Source organism: Trichosurus vulpecula, chromosome 6 (assembly GCF_011100635.1).
Source record: "Trichosurus vulpecula isolate mTriVul1 chromosome 6, mTriVul1.pri, whole genome shotgun sequence".
In the NCBI taxonomy this organism is placed as follows: Eukaryota; Metazoa; Chordata; class Mammalia; order Diprotodontia; family Phalangeridae; genus Trichosurus; species Trichosurus vulpecula.
In genome coordinates, this window is record NC_050578.1 from 273,544,987 (window position 1) to 273,565,573 (window position 20,587).

Here is a 20,587-nt window from a genome sequence, read left to right on the forward strand (position 1 = left end):
AACAAGTCAGTGACTTGCTAAAGGAGACCCAAAAAATACTGAAGAAAATAACACCTTAAAAAATCAACTAACTCAAATGGCAAAAGAGCTCCAAAAGAAGCCTTTCCCAGTTCTTCCTGAATTCTAGTGCCTTCCCTCTTTTACTTACTCTCTTTTACCCTATATCTCTCTTGTTTGTACATGCTTGTTTGCTTGTTGTCTCCTTCATTAGATGGTGAGCTCGTAAAGGGGCGGGACTGTCTTTTTGTATTCCCAGCACTTAACACAATGCCCAGCATATAGTAGGCACTTAATAAATGTTTATTGATTGATTGACTTGGTTCTGTTCACTTCACTCTTCATCAGTTCATACAAGTTTTACCAAGTTTCTCTGAAACTGTCCATTTTATCTTAAAGCATAATCATATTTTATTAAATTTATAAATCATAATTTGTTTTGCCATTACCCAATTGATGGGCACTCCCTTGGTTTCCAAAAACTTCTGCAAAAATAAGTCCTTTTCCCTCTTTCTTTGAACTTTTTGCACTATACATAAGCCTAGTATTAGCCCATTACTGGGTCAGAGGTATGCAGAGTTTAATGATTTTTGAGGCATAATTCCCAGAAATTGCTTCCCAGAATGGCTGAACATCATCAGTAGTGCAAGTTTACCTGTTTTCACGTAGCCTCTTTTGTTCTACCATTTTTTCTTATCTTATTTCTGTCTGTTCGTATCCTTTGACCATTTTCATCAGGTGAGATTATCTGTTTGGTTATGAAGTCCTCCCTATCCGTTGATCAGAGAGGTAATTGTTTTCCTTGTTCTTCTATAATTTGTTTTTGATGTCACCACATAAAAGTCTAAGTCTCATGTGTATTTGGAATTTATCTTGATAACATAGCATGAGATGTTGGTCTGTACCTAATTTCTGCCACACTACTTAGCAGCTTTTCTAATAGTCTTTGTCCTTGTCCAAGTATCTGGACGGAGTCTTTGTGTTTTATTAAGCACTATTCTGTTGTGTTTGCTTGTGTATGTTGTTGATCTACCTCTCTTGGGTTTGTTTTTTAACCAATTATTAGTCAATTAACCAGTTTAATGATTGTTACTTTGTAGTATAGCGTGACATTATAAGAGCATTAGAATTAAAGATACTATGACATGCCATCTAAGCACCAGAGGTTGTATAATTAGGGAAAGGGTTCCTGGAAGGTACATTATCAAAGGTTGAATGTTTCTCTTGAATAGAATCACAGAATCAGAAGAATTGGAACCAGCATTGGAGGCCATCTAGTCCAAGCTATAGTAGACCAAGAATCCCTCCTCCAACCTCTACTTAAAATTTTAGTCAAAGAAATTGTAGACTTAGAGGTGGAAAGACATCTTAGAGATCACTTAGTCCAACTTACTGATTTTAAAGTTGAAAAGGAACCCATTCTCCATTAATGTAATGTGCTCACTCCGCTTTCAGACACCTTTGCTAGTTAGAAAGTTATTCAATATGTTGAGTTAAAAGTTATTTTCTGCAACATTATTCCTAGTCCAGCCCTCTTGAAATTAGAAGAGCAAGGCTGGAAATTTATAATTGCCTCCTCCCCCCAGGTTTCTCTAGGCTAAATGTTCAATTGCTTCAATCATTCTTTGGGTTGGCACAGTTTTCAATCACTTTACCATCCTAAAATGCTCTCCAACTTGTGTATGGTCTTAAAACGTTACATGGAATTGAACTTCATCATGACCAGCATTTACATAGCACTTCTAAGTTTTGCAAAGCGCTTTACAAATAGTTCCTCATTTGATCCTCACAGCGAGGGACCACTATCTCCATTTTACACGTGAGGAAACACATTCAAGTGACTTGTCTAGGGTCACATGGCTAGTTAAGTATCTGAGACCAGATTTGAACTAGAGGCTTCCTAACTAAAGGCCCAGGGCTATGCATGGTGCCTCATACTGAAGATTTCTGACTTCTTTTCTGGAAAATGTGACATTTACAGCAGCCTAGGAGAGCACTAATTTTTTGGCTGTTCATGGGACACTGTTGAATCATACTGAGCAGTACAGACCATTTGAAAACCCTGAGATCTTTTTTTTCGTGTAAAATGTTGATTACTCATATAAGTAACAGAAATTATGTCTCCTGGAGTTCAAAGAGTTTTAAAATGAGGAGGCTTAATCTGTTTCCCCTACCCATTTTTCATTTCTTTTATTTGGCTACAAATTATTTTCAGAGTGAATGATTTATATGAGTTTACACTAGGCAGGGGAAACGAAAAATCCACACATAAGATTCAAGCCCCAGCACTTTCCCCCACCCAAATCTCCTGTTGAGGCTCTTCCCAGATCCATATTGGTTACAAGGTAACGTGCTCATTGTCAGAAATCTCAAAATTTTGTCATAAAACTTATATGTCCAGAGGAGATACAACATGTCCCCAAAGTCTGGGTGTAGTTTTAAGACTATTAGGATATCCTGTATTAAAGGATATTTCTTAGCGCCAGGTGAAGATTGGAGTCGGGGCACCAAGGAGAGCAGACCTCCATATTCGTCCAGGTTGGGGCTGATGTTGGGATTTCCCTTGACTGCAGCTCCAGAGATGTCTTCTCAGCTCTCTCATTTTGTGTAGGAAAAGTTCCATCTCTGACTGATGGTAGAGATGGTTTTACATTTTTAGGAAATCCAGGATACTGATGGGTGCTCTCTCCAGAGGTATGCTTCGTGATCCTTGAATGCAGTAATTGACTGAAAGAAGTGATAATATGTGAGTGGAATAAATGTTTTGATTTATTTACTAAAGTTAGCTAATGAAAATGGTATGATGTAGAATCCATAGTTTCATATACAGTTCTATTTTTGCATGTTTTTATGTATGGAAATTTCTCTTTGTCGTGTTGAAACTTAGTAATAAATAAAAACAGTTCTAATTTTTTAAAAAAAAGCTAATGAGAGGGAAGGGGAGGATTTGTCCTATGATTCTGTGGCAGCTAGGTGACACAGGTGGATGGAGTGCTGGGAGTCAGGAATCAGGAAGACCTGAATTCAGATGTGGCCTCATGACACTTAAGAGCTGTGTGACTCTGGGCACATCATTCCACCTCTGTTTGCCTCCATTTCCTGATCTGTAAAATGGGGATAATGATAGTACCTACCTCCCAGAGTTGTTGTGAGAACCAAATGAGATAATATCTGTAAAGTGCTCGGCTCAGTTCCTGGCCCATAGGAAGTGCTATATAATTGTTGGCTATGATGATGACAGTAATGACATCCAAGCCCCAATTTGTACCTTCTGTGTTACGAGGCAAAGACGGGGGAGGGAAAGGACCCAGAGGGAAGCTGAGGAAATGCTCATCCTTTGGGAAATAGACAAATGTGATGAATATTTTCATGCTTTGTAAGAAATGACAAAGGGAAGGGTTTCAGAGAAGCCTGGGAAGACTTGTGTGAACCTTAGGGAGAGTGAAGTGAGCAGAACTAGGACAACAGTTCGTGCATTAACAGTATTGTGAAGACAGTCGACTTGAAAAGTCTTAATAATTCTGTTCAACACGGGGATCACCTCTAGTTCCACAAGATTTGGGCTCGGAGTATAAATGAGAGTTTTTTCTTTTTTGACATGGCCAGTGCAGGAATTTACTTCGATTTGATTAATTTCTTTAAATGAGAGCTTTGGAGTAGAGAGCTGGAAAGAATAAATAGCATAACACAATACAGACTTTAAATCTTACCCAAGTAAGAGACTCCCTAAAAATGAGAATATACCAAATAGAAGTTGGCTCCTTAGACAATAAGAAATATTAAAATCAAAAGTTTGAAAAAATAGAAGAAAATCTATGGTATCTCATATCAAAAACGGCTGGCTTGGAAAATGGATCAAGGAGAGGATGATTTAAGGACCACTGGACTCCCTGAAAGCCATGACCAAAAAAGAGCCTGCATCTCATATTTCAAGAAAGCATAGAAGAAGACTGTCCAGACACATTAGAACAAGAGGGCAAAGAAAGATAAAAGGAATCTACCAATCACCTCCTGGAAAAAAAAAACCCAGATTAAACTCATGGGAACATCATCAACAAAATCCGAAGCTTCCACATCAGAGGAAGAATACTCTTTGGACCGACTTTACACTGACCCTAGGAACACCATATTACATTCCTTTGGTTTTGTCTTTTTTTAATCTTATCCTGGAAAAGAGGTTGTCTTTTCTTGTACTGAGAATAGATAGCAAAACTCTTAGTTGAAGGAAGGATTCCATTGACTTAAATTGGGGTCTGATTAATTCTGGTTTTACTATTTACGTAAATGTAACCTCTGAGTGCCTGTGACTTAGTAGAATATGACTCATTGGGTATGCTCCTAAATTAGGTAAGGAACTATAATATGACACACATTTATGAATTTCATATAAAGACCACATAAACAAAAGTTAAAAGGAAAACTAGTAGTGTTTGCCCCTTCTTCATTCCTTATGCTGATGCATAGGCACAGTGGCAACAGATATCTAGTTCATTTCACTGACTATTTCTGATGCATCTGACTATTTGCAGGGCATGAGACAAGAATACAAAGATCCCCTCAAGGTACTTCCAGTCTGCTAAAGAAGATGCAACCGTGTTCACCCTTAAACTTAATACAAGGTAGCGTGACATAGGCAAATGAGAGAACTTGAGGAGGGGAAATACTTTCAGCTGAGTGACAGGAAATCAGGGAAGACTTCATAGAGAATGGGACGTCGATACTGAGCTTCGAAGGTAAAGAAAGGTTTTACTAGGCAAATAGGGGAGAAGAGAAGAGACATTCTAAGTATAGGGAATACATGTAGTTGGAAGGGCAGCAGAATGCTATCAGGAAATCACTAGTAGTATGTTTTGGCAAGAACGTAGGAATGATGGCGCAATATGTGAAATAAAGTTAGAAAGCTAAGCTGAAACTGGCTTGTGGTGGGCCGGGGATGCCAGGCTGAGGTCCTGTAGGCAGCATGAAACCACTGAAGGTTTGAGGCAGGAGTGGATTGGGCTGACTTTTGCCTTAGGAAGATTGGCTTGACAGCTCTGTGGAGAGTGGATTGGAGGCTAAATTGCTGGGGCAAGAGGTGATTGGAATTACAGAAGGGTAGGCACGTAAGTGGAGAAAATGGGATATATGTGAAAGAATGTTTTTGGTTAGGAGTGGGATACATATTTTCCCATAGAAATACACTTTCACCACTGAAGCCTAATGTACTTTGGTCTTAATTGCCTAGGGCACTGGAAGGCTATGACATTGCTAATGTGTCTAAGAGGCTGGGCTTGAACCTGAATCTTACTGGCCGCTATAGCTCCCTATCCAGCAAGATGTGCTACCCCTGCTAAGGTGTGGGGCAACTAAACAAGGCTTAAAAGCTGATCGGATATGAGGAGTGAGAGGGGAGAATCAGTTGACTTAGCAATTTCCATCTTGGCTAACTGGGGAAGTGTTTCTATAATTTGTCTCTGCCTCATTTTCACCCCCATTCAAATGTAAGTTGCAAGTAGGGACTATTTCATTTATTGTATGTGTATCCTCAGCACAGTGTAGGCACTTGCAGATGTTTTCGGATGGGTTGGTGCTGTCCACAGAAAGTGAGAACCTGGGAAGAAAGGTTAGGTGTGGTTTGTTGAGTTTCATTTTGCATTTGAGCTGTCAGAGGACTCTCCAGATAGCTGGATCTTTTATTAAAGAGCCCATTGCGTTCCAAACCCTGTGCTAGGCACTGGGGGTACAAAAACAAAAGCCACATCTGGAGGTACGTGGTAACTTCTGAGAGGTGGCAGTAAAGACAGAAAGGAGTATATTCCAGGCTTAGAGAGAGGACAACCCAAGGAGAGGGGGAGATAGTTACATAAATAGGTCATTCGCAGGGGTTGATCATGGAAGCCATGGGAGGGGATAGCCCAAGCAAAGTTCAGAGATGGGGGTGAGGAGACAGGCACAAGGAAGGGTGCGGTGACCAGCAGGTGGAACCATGGAACCAAGGGCAGACAGGCAGGTAGAGGGAGAACCTGAGAGGACAGTGTCTGGTTTGCTTCAAAGTCAAGTCCAGAATGGGGAGCCAATGAAAAACCAGCCCTTTTTCAGATCAGGGAGATCAGGGATGCTGGGGTAGGAGTAAATGCAGTCTCGGCATTCTTTTGGTCATCCCTGGCCTGACAAAGAATACTGAGCGCTAAACCAACATGAACAAAGGGCCCTTGAATGGAGTTTCTTTGGTAAGAGACAAAAAGATGAGCAGATCAGTTGTTTGTAAGTGGTATTTCTAAAATGCTTAAGCCTTTTGAAAAGTTTGGCAAGTGGTCTGTGTAGCTCTTACAGTTAACAGACCTTCCTTCACAGATCAGCCAGCCCAAGTGCATCACTGCGCTCTCAGTCTGGATCATTGGCACCTAAACCAGATACCTTGTAAAAGTCATTTCTTCCTTAATAGTTTAGTTGTGCCTCATGCATCAGGATTAATGTTTTGTTAGCTGATTCAGCCTTTCAGCAAACAAGCTGTGATTATTCGGTATTTTTGATACTCTTGACTTCCAGTTTGCTTTAAATTGCACACAAGGGAACAGAGTCTGGTCCTAACTTTAGTGTTCAAAGAAAGGGCATTTCCATACATATAGAACACAGAAAGGATTCTATATGAAATGAAATCTCATCACTTTTAAAAGTATGTAATATATTCTACGAATTACTTTGAAAACTGTCCTTCTTTTGTCCTTCCTTCTGAGTTTCCCTCCTGTTTTTTTTTCTGTGCAGTTTAAAAGGCATTTTTTTTCATATCACTGTTGCTAATTTCCCTTTCTTTCCTCGTATTAATCTAGAAAGAAAAGGAAAGCTAAAAACTCTTTAACAGACAAGCAAACAAAATGAATCCACATAGTAAGTCATGTCCAAAATATATTCATCGTTCCTTTGTGTCTCTCACTTTGTGAGAAAACAGGTAACAGGTGTCCTCATAGGTCTGCTGGAGAAGTAGCTGATCATTCCTTTGATCGGAGTTCTTAAGTTATTCCAAACTGTTTTTCTTTACAGTGCTGTCATCTTTGTATCAGTTTTCATCCTGGTTCTTACTTCACTCAGGTTCATTTCATAATGTGTTCTCTGATACTGTCTCTTTCGTAATTTCATCAATGATGTTAATATGCCACAATTTGTTCAGCCATTTCCCAGTTGTCCAGTAAGGCCCTCATTTAAATTCTAATTCTTGTTTTCCCTCTTAATTCCCCCTTCAGTGTCAGGAAGTTTGTCCTGCTTGTGACTCTGCTTCAGCTTGTTATCCCACATCCAACTTCCCCCGAACTCCCAAACTGGTTTCCCTGCTGAGTTTGATCAACTGCTATAACAGACTGCGTGGATTCAAATAAGACAGTTATCTGATGACCACTTTTTGCTTCCCTTCCTCTTGCTTGTATGCTGTGTACTCTAAGTAGGAGAAGTAGCAAGTGCACACCCTTCTTCCTTTCTACACTAGTATATTACTCTTCTTTCCCTTTCCCCTCTTAAACATCCTCTAAACTGAACCAGTCCACCCCAGGAGCTGTTGATCTTATTTAATTAACTATATATCCTTTAAGACATGAAGATTCTGAAGAGACACTCATTTCTTCTTCACCATTAGAATGTTCTACGTTGGGGCAGCTAGGTGGCGCAGTGAGTAGAGCACTGGCCCTGGAGTCAGGAGGATCTGAGTTCAAATGTGGCCTCAGACACTTGACACATTTACTAGCTGTGGGACCTTGGGCAAGTCACTTAACCTCAATTGCTCTGCTTTTCCCCCCTGTTAAAAAAAAATGTTCTACATTATCCTGTGGTTCCTTCTAGTTGCTCAAACAAATTTCCCTTTCTAGGTTTCTCTTGATTCTAATGTTTTGTATTTAAGAATTCTTTGTTAGCTCTGGCCTTTTTATCAGGAATATTTAAAAAGTCCTCTTTGAATAAAGTTCATGCTTTTCTCTCTAAGATTATAAACTTATTGCCTTTTGGAATATTGTAGTCCAATATTCTATTCCTTTGATTTTAGTAGAAGCTGCCAAACTTTTTATCTCTTGCTTCATTTCTTTTAGGTATTGTAATCCTTGAAGAAAATTGAGTTTTTCCTTTGAAAAAGGAAAAACTTACAGTTGTTACAGAGCTAGATTTGCAATAATTCTTGGTAATGCCTGTATTCTTTGACTTACTCATTTCTCCATTACTCAATTCTCTGAATTGGAGCTTAGTGCCAGAACTCCATCCCATGATAAACTTTGGGTCCAACTCTTTGGTCTTGTTCTGTGTCCCTTGGGTTCTTTCCAGGGTGAGGGCCCCCCTCCCCCCAGATCTTTGAGCACTGAATCCTGAGGGCCCTCTCTCTGGCATACCAGGATAGAGTATTAGGGTTCTTAAAGCCCCTGGGCCTGAGCTGTCTTGTTGTAAGTATTGTGGTATTGCTGTCCACTGCATCTCTCTGGGATATTGTCACGGGAACTCACTCCTTGCTGCCTGCAGATACATAACCTTGCGGCTATATGTGTCCCTCGCCTTCTCACTGGACATGCTCTTTTCACTCTTGAGGTGCCCTTTCCTAATGTCCATGTGCTTCTGGCTAACTTTTTGTACAGTTATAGAGTGGAAGAAGTCAATTACTGGATAGACTGGATGATGAATAAATTAGTGAACCTTGTGTTTCAGTTTCTTTGTCAAAATACTTGAATATTTTGATCAAATTCCCTACAAAGAATTTTGTTTTATTTGTAAAAATAAAAATAAGGAATATTGTTTTATTTGTAATCACATAAAGAGATGTCCATGCTGAGGAACATATTAAGATCATGTAACACTAGAGTTGGGAGGATTAAGGAAACTGAGTTTTGAGATTGTGATTTGCCCACAATAATAGAGTTAGTGCATATCAGAGATGCTCTGACTCCAGTGCTCTGATCTGAGGGACTCCCAGGGTCCTACTTAAGTTAAAGAGGTGCCACTTTCTATTATTGTATTAATTAAATAAAAGCTTAAAGTACCAGTTCATTTATCCCAAGCATTTAATGCTTCCTTTAGTCCTAGGTCTTAGGACAATTCTCCTTCTTTGGTAGTTCACCAAACCTCCACCATCCATTCCAAGGTTGAGTTATCTCTTTTAATGATCTCAATCACTAGAGATTCACAGGCCTTTTATGGGGTATAGCCTCAGGTTCATATTCTGTGTTTCTGGTTTGGTTAAAATTACCTTCCTGAAATCTACTTGAAGCAGCTGTAAAGAGTTTCTCCAAGCTCCTGTTCCCCAAAATTCATAAATCAGCTTTTTCTTTGTGAATTCAGAGTATCCTGGTCAGTTCCCCTCATTTCAGTATAGTTCAGTTTATTTGGATATCTCTCCTTCCCCCAATACAAATTCATTCTTTTTCCCTTTATGCACCCAAAGGTTCAGTAAAAAAAGACTGGTTTTCCCTAAAGTTTCACTCCTCAACTTTTCACCAAGGATAACATTTGTTAACCCTGACCTAAAGAGAATAACCATTCCTAATCTCCCATCTGTTGGCCAGAATGGCTTTTTATATATATACATTTATAATATATATATTTGACAATAGCTTAGTATATCTTCACTTACTATTTTCCCCCAACCTATGGACATATCTGTCCCCAAATTTCTGAAGGTTTAGGGGAATGGGGGGAATGGCGTTAGCATAGCTCTCCCTAGTAATGCTGTACAAGCGAATAAGGCTATTAGACATAAGTTGTCTATCCTGGATATATTAGCTTGGATTCTAAAATGTCTTTTGATAAATAGAACATACTTTTTATGTCACTTTTGTGGTAGATACACTACAGTGGTACTGTCAATATTAGAATTAGCCGCCTTTTCATCAGCGAAATCCTAATAGAATAATGTCGTGTCTAGCCAAGGTAAAATCATTGTTATTAGCTTGCTTATTGGTAGCTAGCTGTCATATAATGCTCTTAAGACTCTTAAGAAATTAAGCCTCTTCCATCTCTGACCTTGAAATCCTGTAACATCCTGAGTTATTCTGGTTATAGTTAAAAGAACACATCCAGATGTTTTTATTATAAATTTCTCCTCCATGCAAAAACACTCTTCAAATAAACATTGTTTGGTGTTCTGTTGAATCCAAACTCTTAAACCAGACTTGAGGTTTTACTGAATTCTGATTTGCTTTGTGATATTGGAAGTATTCCTGAAAAGCTGTACTTATTTTAGATGCAATTGGGGAAACTCAGTGTTGGAAGGAACACTGTTTATTAAAGCCTTTTGTCTAATGAAACCCATTTACAATAGTAGCCTCTAATTTTGTCTCTTGGGTTTTTCACAGAGTGAGAACGCACCGTGTCCTGGCTAAAACAAAGACAAGCCAGAAGCAGACCCTATTCAGGTCCTTGCTTATGTTCTTAGAGCTTCTTCCTTTTCCTTTGGCAGTGCACGACCTCATCTTCTGGCGGGATGTCAAGAAGACTGGCCTTGTCTTTGGCACAACCTTGATCATGCTGCTCTCCCTGGCAGCTTTCAGTGTCATCAGTGTGGCTTCTTACCTCATCTTGGCCCTTCTGTCTGTCACCATCAGCTTCAGGGTCTACAAGTCTGTCATCCAAGCTGTACAGAAGTCAGAAGAGGGCCATCCATTCAAGTGAGTGGAAGAGTATTTTAAAGGGAATTCTGCAGCTCAGTGACTAGTGTGATCATGTAAAAGACTGTAAGAATCTACCCCCATGCGCTAGTATGGTACAGTTAGCTTGGGATTCTACTAAGGAATGTCTTGCAGAGAGAGGTTTCTCCAAGAAGGGGCACTTTGTAGAGGCTACAGTTGTAGACTAGGTAACCTTTCAACTCTCACATCCAGCAGAAACTGGCAATTTGAAATAACAAACAGATGGGGTAACATGCAGCTCCTAGCAGAGCACTCTATAAATCTTAATGCTTGGAACATTTCCATCCATGGTATGTTAAGTGGGGTTCTTGATTCATCTCATAGTTTTGTTAATGCCTTGATACTCATTGTCCCTCCCTCTAGCTGCATTTATATTATAGGTCAGGCTTTGGTAAAGCTAGGTAGATGGGCGTCTAGGATCCAATTTCTGGCTACTCAGACTTTTTTTTGCAAATATCAGTCATAGGATTTCTAACACTTTCATGTTGAAAATCTCAGCCCCTTCAAATATTACTTTGAGGAAAAGAAGTGACGATTATTTTTATCATTTTTTAGAGGAACGGGAGCTTTCCCAAGTAGGGAGAAAGAGATTTGTTCAGAGTTGCCCCAAGATTTAATGCTGCCACTCTGCACCTCAGTTTCCTTTCCTTTGAAGAAAACAAAGGAACAATTTTTACCTCAAGCATGTTCTTTAGGATTGTAAAATAGGCAAGCAAAGTGGTTTAAAGAAGTAATTTTATTATTGCTCTGCTAGTGCATTTTCCAAACAACTTTTTTCTCCTTAAGAACACCATTTTGAATTTATATGGTTTTTTTTTGTTTTATTTTGTAACTAAATGGTCTGAATAGTTATTGCACCTAATTCTTACCAACTCATTTTGAGGCAAAATTTTACTTATTTTACAGAGAAGAAAGTCAACACAAAGGCCTATGGTTATATCACAATCCCAGGACAGAGCTGAAAGTAGACACCTAGAAATTCCTGAGTTATGTCCCATTCACCAGATTGGCACTTCCTTGCAAGCCAAGGGGAAGGCTTCCAGCTTGTTGGGTGGATCCCCAATTGGTTGTGATCTTATAGGAGGACATGGATAAGATTTGGGATGGGCAGGCATGGATGGGTTGCACTCTACATCATTAGAAAGAAAATCCAAGTTGATGAATTTACAGACTAATTTGAATTTTTGAGTCAAGTGTATGAATGTTTTTTCCTTTTCCATTAAGGGCCTACCTGGATGTGGACATTGCTTTGTCCTCAGAAGCTTTCCATAATTATGTGAATGCTGCTATGGTGCATGTCAACAAAGCTCTCAAGCTCATCATCCGTCTCTTTCTGGTGGAAGATCTGGTGGATTCCTTAAAGGTCAGTTGGAGCTCAAGGACTTGGTGGGGAAAAAGTCAAGAGGAAGCCTTGCAGGAACTGTAAACAGCCTAGCCCTGACTGTGTCTGCAAAGTAAGGATGGAAGATTGTGGAGAAAACCCTTCTTCCTGCTAAAAGAGCACAGACAGGGAGAAAGTAATTAGCAAGAATTAGGTTTAAATTTGGCTTTGGGGGTAAGGGTTATGCTGAACCTTGGCAGCTCTGAAATTTTGAGAGCCTTTAGAATTAGTTTGCAGTGATTGGGGGCAGGTGCTTACTTAAGGAGCAGGGGCTGCCAACTACCATGGTTCGCCTTTGAGGTAAGAATGGTTTGTACATTTTTAAATAAAGTTTCATTTTACTTAAAAATGCAAAAGCCATTGTTGGCTCACAAGTTGTACAGAAAAACAGGCCTCAGGCCAAAGTTTTCTGACCCTTGAGCTAGAGAAGACCGATACTAAAGTTAGAGCTGGGGGAGTCTCAGGTGAGTTGTCTGCCACCGTGGACTGTGCTTCTAACAGTCTGACCTTGTCCTTTGTAGCTGGCTGTCTTCATGTGGCTGATGACATACGTGGGTGCAGTTTTCAATGGAATTACCCTCCTGATTCTTGGTAAGGCAGTGGTGCCACTAGAGTGCTTGGAAAGGGGCACAAGTCTAAAGTCTGGGAGAACTTCCCTGGGGAGGAGGCTGCTTCCCATTTGTTATAGTTAGTGATGAGTCATCTCTTCCATTGGAATGGGAGCTCCTTGAGGGCAGGAGCAAACACAACCCTGTTTTTGCCTTTGTTTGTATCCCTAGCACATGGCACAGAGGCTGGCCTGGCGCTGTCAGTTACTCATGTCCTTGCCTTTACTGTACCGTGTGGCCTTGGCCCCAAGTGTCCTTCACAAACCATGTTTACTGATGTATGCTGCTATTTTCCTGTATCCCCCTAAAGCTAGAATTACATTTCTAATTTAGATTTTTTTTTCTGGGAGCCATTTTGAATCAGAAGTCAGAACTGTTTAATTCATATTTTAAAAGTACATATATTGCTTTGATTATGCCACACATTTCCTCCTTACATAACATTGTTTCTTACAGCTGAACTGCTGGTCTTCAGTGTTCCCATTGTCTATGAAAAGTATAAGGTAAGTGACTGACTATTTGAGATAAAATGTTATCGAAGAATGATTGATTTCAGTGTATTAGATGTTGAAAATTTGTTTCCAACTTTTATCCTGGTTAGTTCCCATAGACTTGTCAGGGAGCACCTCGGGACTCAAGCTGAGTGCTTCTCTGATGAGGAACATTTGTAACAGAAAGTAAAAAGCCAAACTATATCCCCGAATCATGGAAGAAGTCACTGCTACCTCTTCCTGTTGCTTTGCGGCATTGTGTTACTCCTTGCCTAGGTTAGAGGAAAAGGACTTATTTAGGAGGGGAGTTGCTTAAAAGAGATTTAGAGTTCTGTCTGCTTTTACAATTGCACTATTTTTCTTCCTCAAAGACACAGATTGACCATTATGTTGGCATTGCTCGTGATCAGACCAAAGCAGTTGTTGCAAAGTGAGTATTTTTTACTGCTACCTTGTGAAAATCCATCATGGCATATCAAAATTCCTTCCCCTGAAGTACTCTGAAACACACTCTTGTGATAGGGCTGGCCAGATGGCTAAGTGGATTGAGTTCTAGCTCTGGAGTCAGGAAGACCTGAGTTCAGTTCTGGCCTCAGACACTTACTAGTTGTGTGACCCTGGGCAAATGCCCAGGAGAAGGAAATGGCAAACCACTGCAGTATCTGGATCAAGAAAACCCCATCGACAGTGTGATCCACAGGGTCGTGAAGAATTGGACACAACCAGACAATTGAACTATAACAGATTAGGGCACTTCAGTATTTGAAAGTTTTGGTTAAAGAACACTCATTATTTATTTGCTTCAGTTGTGTCTGACTCTGTCCTCATTTGGGATTTTCCTGGCAAAGACTGGACTGGTTTGCCATTTCCTTCTCCAGTTCATTTTTCAGATAAGCTTACTGGACATCATTTGCCTCAGTTTCCTAATGTAGTGGAGAGCATGTAGTTTGAAGTCAGGAAGACCCAAATTCAAATTCTGCCTCAACACTGAATAGGTGTGTAACTGGGTAAGTTAACTCCCCTCTGTGAGCCTGGCCTAGTACTGATCAGCTGAGTCATAGATTGGTACCAGTGTTGGGCAAAGGGAATTCCCACATCAGGGAATCCCTCCCCTGATGAGATCACAGACCTTCTACTCAATATGTAAAGCACAAATTAGGGATCCTTCACCTAGTGTAAGAGTTTAAATGTTTCATTTTTCTTTTGTTTTTCTTCTTACTTAGGATCCAAGCAAAACTGCCTGGCATTGCAAAGAAAAAGGCAGAATAAGAGCTGAGAAACTGGAAATCCAACAGTTACTAAAACACCGTGTAATAGTTATAACCGTTGTTACTCGTACCTATGAAGGAGTATGCTCATGTCAGCCTGAGCCTGCATTCCAAGTTTGTTTCTTTAATTTGGTATTCCCCCTCCCTTATCCTTGCCCTCAATATCAAGCACAAGAACATTCGGGACTAAAAAGAACTGATGTCTTAGAATCCACAAGAGTAAAAGAAAGATTCACATTAATAGGATAAATCCACAGCTAGTTTGGCGGGGGGTTGGGGAGCACGGTGGAAAGAGGAAGGCAGAGGCGGACCTCCTAATTTTCAGAGTGGCTTTACCAATCTCTCACCATCAGCCTATCTTTATTTTTAAATTAAAGGAGAGACGTTTTTATTTTTGGCAAATTATTTTGGGACAAGAGTACGGGCATGAAAGGACTTGAGGAATTTTCATGTCTTCTGGGTCTTTCGTGCCTCATTTTCCTGCCCACTGTGGAAAAGGTCGGCATAAGTGGACCCTGCTCTTCTCATGGCCATCTTCTCTCCAGTGGGACCTCTAACAAGGTTAGAGCTTTCAGTTCCATTTCATAACTTAGAAATAGTCAGGATTTTCCCTCTGTCTAATAAGCAAGATATTGGTACTGGGGAATGAGGACTAGAAGGAAACCCAGAGGATGGATCCTCATCAGCCTGCCACTCTCTCTCCTCCCTAAACGATTAAGAAACGACTGTTATTGAGAAGTAGCATTTGCTTTCTTCCTTTTCTGACACCAGTTCTGAGCTTTAGTCTTCTATAACTCATTCCTGTATTGTGCTTTCCTCCCTCTCCCCACCTCACTTCAAGTTTAATAAGGTTGTACCTTTCATATTATGAAATAAAAAGTCTGTAACTGCTGTACACTGCTGTAAACTTGTTAGAGAAAAATAATCTGCATGTGGCCTCCTCAGTTGTTGTAATTCTATCACAGTCCGGGGTGGGGGAACATGTGAAGAGGAACTTGTGAAACATGACCCACCTCCTCCATCTCCCTTCTTTCCACTGGGCTGTCCTCACATACCTTTCTCATCTTTGCCCTAAGGAGCAGTTTGCCTGAGCTGTACTAGAAACAACCCCTGACCCCCAAAACAAGGGGTTTCAGTCGGGAGGAGGAATTCAAGCCTTTTTTTTTCTTTTACTCAGAAGAACAAAATGCAGATTAGTTTATAGAAGTACATTTTGTGGTTTACATGGGAGTCAAACCTTGTTTTGAGGGTAGCTTTGCATTTTGGAGGCTATATATTTTTATTTGGAAGGTTTTCTTCATTTTTAAGGGGGAAAGTGGAGAGTATGTCTTTTCAGCATTTGCCTTGGCCCGAACTGCCCCTCCTGACATGGCGATGAAGCGGTTCTTAGCTGGAGCCTGGGGCTCCTGAGGTGCCAGGTTATTTTGGTGCAGAGCAGTCGGGCCTAACTCTGCTGCTGGTTCGAGGATCATTAGTGCTTTGGTGGCTGTCTTTCCTCCCTCCTGACATTTTCTTCTGACAGTAGATTTGGGAAGCTCTTGATTTCCAATAATACATTGGTTGCCGAGTTTACATGTGAGCTGCCAAAGGTGTTTAAGTAGTGGATATGGAAAATCTGGAGGGAATGGACCTATTGTTTCTAGGCTCACAACTGCAGCTCAATAGAAAGTAGCATAGGAAAAGTTCTCCCTTTGTTTAAAAACTCCTTTTTAGAGATTTTAGCTGAGTAGTAGGAAGACTTTGGTGCTGGGAACTTCAGGACGTCCTTGTCCCTCCCCATTCATCCTAGTCCTCTTCAGTCTGTTGTAGCAGATGAGTCCTGATGAGACAAGCCTTTCTCCACCCTCCAGGGCCCTGATGGTCGTTGGGCTTCCCCCTCCAAAGGACCTCTTTGTGCCCTGGGAGCCTCCATGCCTTGCGCTTCTGTCTGTTCTATTATTACTGCTGTGTTTTGGTCATTGGACAGATCTCTGTGCCAGGCAGGTTTTGTTGTTGTTTTTTTTTTTTTTAAGGAAAAAAATGTAGACAAAAAATTACTAATGAAGCTCTGTGTGTGTGCGTGTATGTGCGTGCAACATAAAATACAGTAGCAGCCCTTCTAAGGAGCCTGGAGAATCTTGGTTCCTGTCAAACTGCAAATTGATGTATTAATAAAAAGAACACATTGTCTGTGATTCTGGCTGACTTGATTCTTTGTCTCGACAGCTGATGTTCCCCTGGACCACAAACACATTTGTGATCCACCTGACAAAATTCCCAAAGGCTGAAACATCAGTGTCATTCAGCACACATTAAGCAACTCCTAGATGCATGGAGGGACCGTGCTGTGTGCTGGGGATGCACTGACGGCCTAGGGTGGGATGGGAGGAGAGCAGAAACTTTGCTTTGTTAAATCTTCCAAGGTCTCCTGATGTCTCCTGGTGTAGAAGGGATCCTAGGTCCTCAAGGGCTGTGCCAGTGGAGCATTAGCCCTGATACATTGTACCCAGCTGGAAGAGCTTCTGGTCATTTGTTAGCCAGGTATCCCTGGTCGTACATTTAGAGAAATGTGTTTGCTTTGGGTCAATGCATTCTCCTGCTGCAGGGATCATTGACAGGCTGGAAATCCCACATTTCCCAGCACTTAATTTGACTTCCAATCTGGACGGATCATGAAGAGGGTACTCTTAAAAGAGAAAAATGGAAGCCTGTGTTTGGAAGCTGCCATAGGATGGGAATTTGGGAGACCTGGCCAAAGTCACGGTCATCAGTCACTGTATAAAAAGATGGCCAAGGGAGGGAGCAGCTAAAGATGACTCTGAATTTCCCTCTCAGTCCTCACATCATAAGTTCTGCTGAAGAAATTGTAGAGCTGCTCATTTCCTGCCTTCCTCCATCTGTCTGGACTATCCACCCAGCACCAAAAATGTCTGGCAGAACCATGACTCTCGTTTTTAAAGAATTTATTCAACATACCTCTTTTACAAAACTTAGGTGGATATAAAAAAAATTGATGCAAACAACTTTTCACAAATACGCATACAAATGTTTGGATAATGTCACTAAGTAGTAACATGGCATATAAATATATATTCAGAGTAACATTTACATATTAGCCATAACAGCAAGCATACCATTTTAAAAAATGTTCATGAAGACACATCAGCTGTTCAGACTACTGAGGCAGAGTGTTGGATTGGCATGCAGCACACCTCAACCACCAGAGCACCAGGTCTCTGCCCACCTCCCTTACTGCCACAGCTTCTGTAAAATGCAAATGGTACCACTTTGAGCAAGAAACTGGGGGGCCTAATACTATTAGAATGGAAATTTCTCAGAATTTCCAACATCTGTTGGGGAGCACTTGGGGCTCGGTTCCACCCCAGTGTGCCTGGTGCCCCTGGGTGCAAAAGGAGGTTTTTTATTCAGGCTTAGCCTGCTCTCCACCCAGGCATAACTGAGATAGGAGCTGGATTTAGGGGATAGCAAAATCCGATCTTTGCCTTAAACTGAACTCACTGGGTTGGCACCATAGGATTGGCTTAAGTGCTGGCTTTATTCCACTGAAGACTGCATTTGATTCCTGGCTCTTGGGTCACCTTGAGCCAGCCCCTTAACTTCCCTGTAAAAAAGGGGGAGGGAGGACCTTAGTCACCATTGGGGTCTCTTCCCAGCCCTAACACCCTTGGGAATTCCATGAGTATCAAAGGAATGGTACCACCCAATAGGCCATTTAATTTCATTCCTAGAAAGCAAGATATTTTTCAGAAAAAGATCAGACGTTTGGAGTCATTTGTGATTCCCTTTATGAATAGGCCCAGCTAACATTCTTAACTAGTAGTGTGGACAGAATTTGAAATCTGAACATCCCAGATCAGAATTTTCAGAGTTGCAAAAGACCTTCATAACAAAAGTGACCTCCATTTCCCCTTTGCCCTGGCATAAAAACAATCCCATTCAAGAGGGCCACTGATGGGGTACTTTTGGCAAGGCAGGAGCAGCCCCCCTTTAAAGAAGGCAGCAAACAGCAATGGCTACTGGCCATTTCCAGGATACCCCCGAGTCCCTAACACCAGCCCTGTGTCCTTAATCATCCCCATCAAAAGGAGACCCTGGATCCACGAAGAAATGCTCAGGATCATTTAAATGAACTTAAGCCTTTGGCTTTGGGCAGGGCCTCCAACACGTTCTGGACAGAACTGAGTAAGATTTTCTGCTAACGGCTGCTTAGCAATACAGTATTGGCTCAAGAACCTACCGGCTCATCCTTCAGCCTAAAGACAATATCTCTTCCAAAGTCACCTTTCTCTACAATGACAGCCCCTGAGGAAAAACCCTTCAGCTCCCTAAAGCCTTACTTTCTAGAGGTTAGAACTTGGGGGCCCAAAGAAGCACTTGTGGCAGGGTAATCTCAGTCCTTGCTGGCACCAGATACCTTCCCACGTCTGCCCTCCCTCAGCCGTCCAGAACTCTGCCTTCTTCCCCAAGGGCAATGTAAGAAAGTCTCTTGGGGTGCACCTCACAGCTTATCTCTGATACACGAATAATAAATAAAGACATTTGCACATAAGGGTGATGGCCAGCTCCCTCCCCCCCTCCCCCTTCATATAAAAGCATTAAATAGTTTTCCAAATAAAATAAAAAAAGAAGAGCCAAGGGCCTGATCTTGGGGCCACCTTTTCTCCACAGGAGAGAATGAATCGAAACACCCCAAACTTGGACCTGCCCTAAAATATTCTGGCCCCAAATACCTAACCAGTTGTCCTGACCTGCCCAGCCCCAGAAATGAGATTGCCCCTTCCCCCAACCCTAGGGAGATGGAGGGGCAGGGTTGGAAGAATGGAATGTAACAAGGGACAGGATTGCCACCTCCCCCAAGCTTGTACCATCTAGACAGGCCTGGAAGCAGAGGGCAAGTGGCAGGGTCCTTACCTTCCAGCTTCTCAGAAATGACATGTCGATTTGGGCAGAATGAGGTCGATGGGGCCCCAACGAAAGGGAAGGGGGTATTAAAAAAAAAAAGTGCTAAAACTTTGAACCTGACGACCAGGGTCTCTGCCCCACCCTCTGCTTGCTCCCTGCTCTCGGAGGCCACCTGTTTGCCGTCATAATACTGTCATGCTTAGAGCTGAGAAAACCCAACTGGAATGCCAAGGGGAGCAGGGTAGGGAGGACCCGGGACACAAAACCCAGCTGGCATCCGCGGAGCCTGGGACTTCACGGGAGGGGGGCAGGGTAGGAAGATACCTGGTCACTGTCTTCCCAAAACCCCTCCCGTCTCAAACACACCCACTTCAGGAAGGCCAGGCTCCCATAATCAGCCTACCCCAGTGCCGCGAATCGTGCAGTGTTGAGGCTGGGGCTTGTAATACCACCTTCCTTGTAATACCACCTTCTGGAATGGTGCCTTTCTAGGTCATGTGCAATGGAGCAGAGTAATGCGGAGCTCGGCCAACCCCCCCCCCCCCATGTAGAGGGAAAGGGCTGGAGAGCAGAGGCCCTAATACTGAACGGTGGACAACGGACACCCATCTTGAAAGGAGAAATCAGGTCTGGGGTACCCCAGGAACTCCATTCTGGGGACTCCTGGAGTCTGCATTGCTAACCCAACTTCTTTCCCACACTGGACGGTGAGAAGTCAGGGCCAGGCACACTCATGCCTAATCCCAAGGCCCAGAAGTTCACATTCCTAAAACCGCTCAGGTAAAGAGCCAGAAAACAAGGCAGTGAGGGGGTGGGGTCGATGGGGAGGCCAAGCAACCTAGGGCTCTGCCACATGCCGCCCTGGCCTCCTCCTCCCACTCTCTCAACCACCTTGGGCAGCTCCAAAGCAGGGGCCCCTGCTGCTCTGCCTGGGGCCCGCCCCACAGTAGCTCCGGGTCCTGAGGGGTGTGGTGCGGCTGGGGCTTGAAGCAAAGCCTTCCCCAGAGCCTGCTCCTTATTCTCTATGGTCCAAAGAGATAGGACCCATCTCGCATGGAGAAAACGTGAACAGCTCAGAAGCGCGGCCCTGGTCGGTAGAAGGAGGGGCGCAGGAAAGGGGTGGCTGGGGGGGGACAAGGAAGGGAAACCAGGGCGGCCACGGAGGTAAACATCAGAAAACAAAAGGGCCCCTGACGGGGCGGAGAGGCAGCCAAGTGGGGGCCAGGCGGGGCTGCCCCGGGAAAATGGGCCTCTCAGTGGGGTCTGGGGTACCCCTGAGGGTTCAGGTTTCACTGGGGGAGGAAGACCG

General features: G+C 42.4%; 1 protein-coding gene across 2 annotated transcripts in view; it reads left to right on the forward strand.

Moving 5' to 3' along the window:
- RTN3 (reticulon 3) overlaps positions 1–16,550 on the forward strand; it is a 51,462-nt gene extending 34,912 nt beyond the window's left edge. The window contains exons 1-7 of one of the 2 annotated variants that reach the window (XM_036762620.1): positions 4,556–4,616; positions 10,400–10,607; positions 11,853–11,991; positions 12,531–12,600; positions 13,074–13,120; positions 13,480–13,538; positions 14,332–16,550. In XM_036762620.1, the coding sequence (XP_036618515.1) occupies positions 4,583–4,616; positions 10,400–10,607; positions 11,853–11,991; positions 12,531–12,600; positions 13,074–13,120; positions 13,480–13,538; positions 14,332–14,377 (603 nt within the window). In that variant the 5' untranslated portion in view covers positions 4,556–4,582 and the 3' untranslated portion in view covers positions 14,378–16,550. Of the gene's footprint in view, positions 1–4,555; positions 4,617–10,399; positions 10,608–11,852; positions 11,992–12,530; positions 12,601–13,073; positions 13,121–13,479; positions 13,539–14,331 lie in introns of those variants that run through there. The other variant, XM_036762619.1, reaches the window with a different exon arrangement.
- The last annotated feature ends 4,037 nt before the right edge of the window (positions 16,551–20,587 follow it).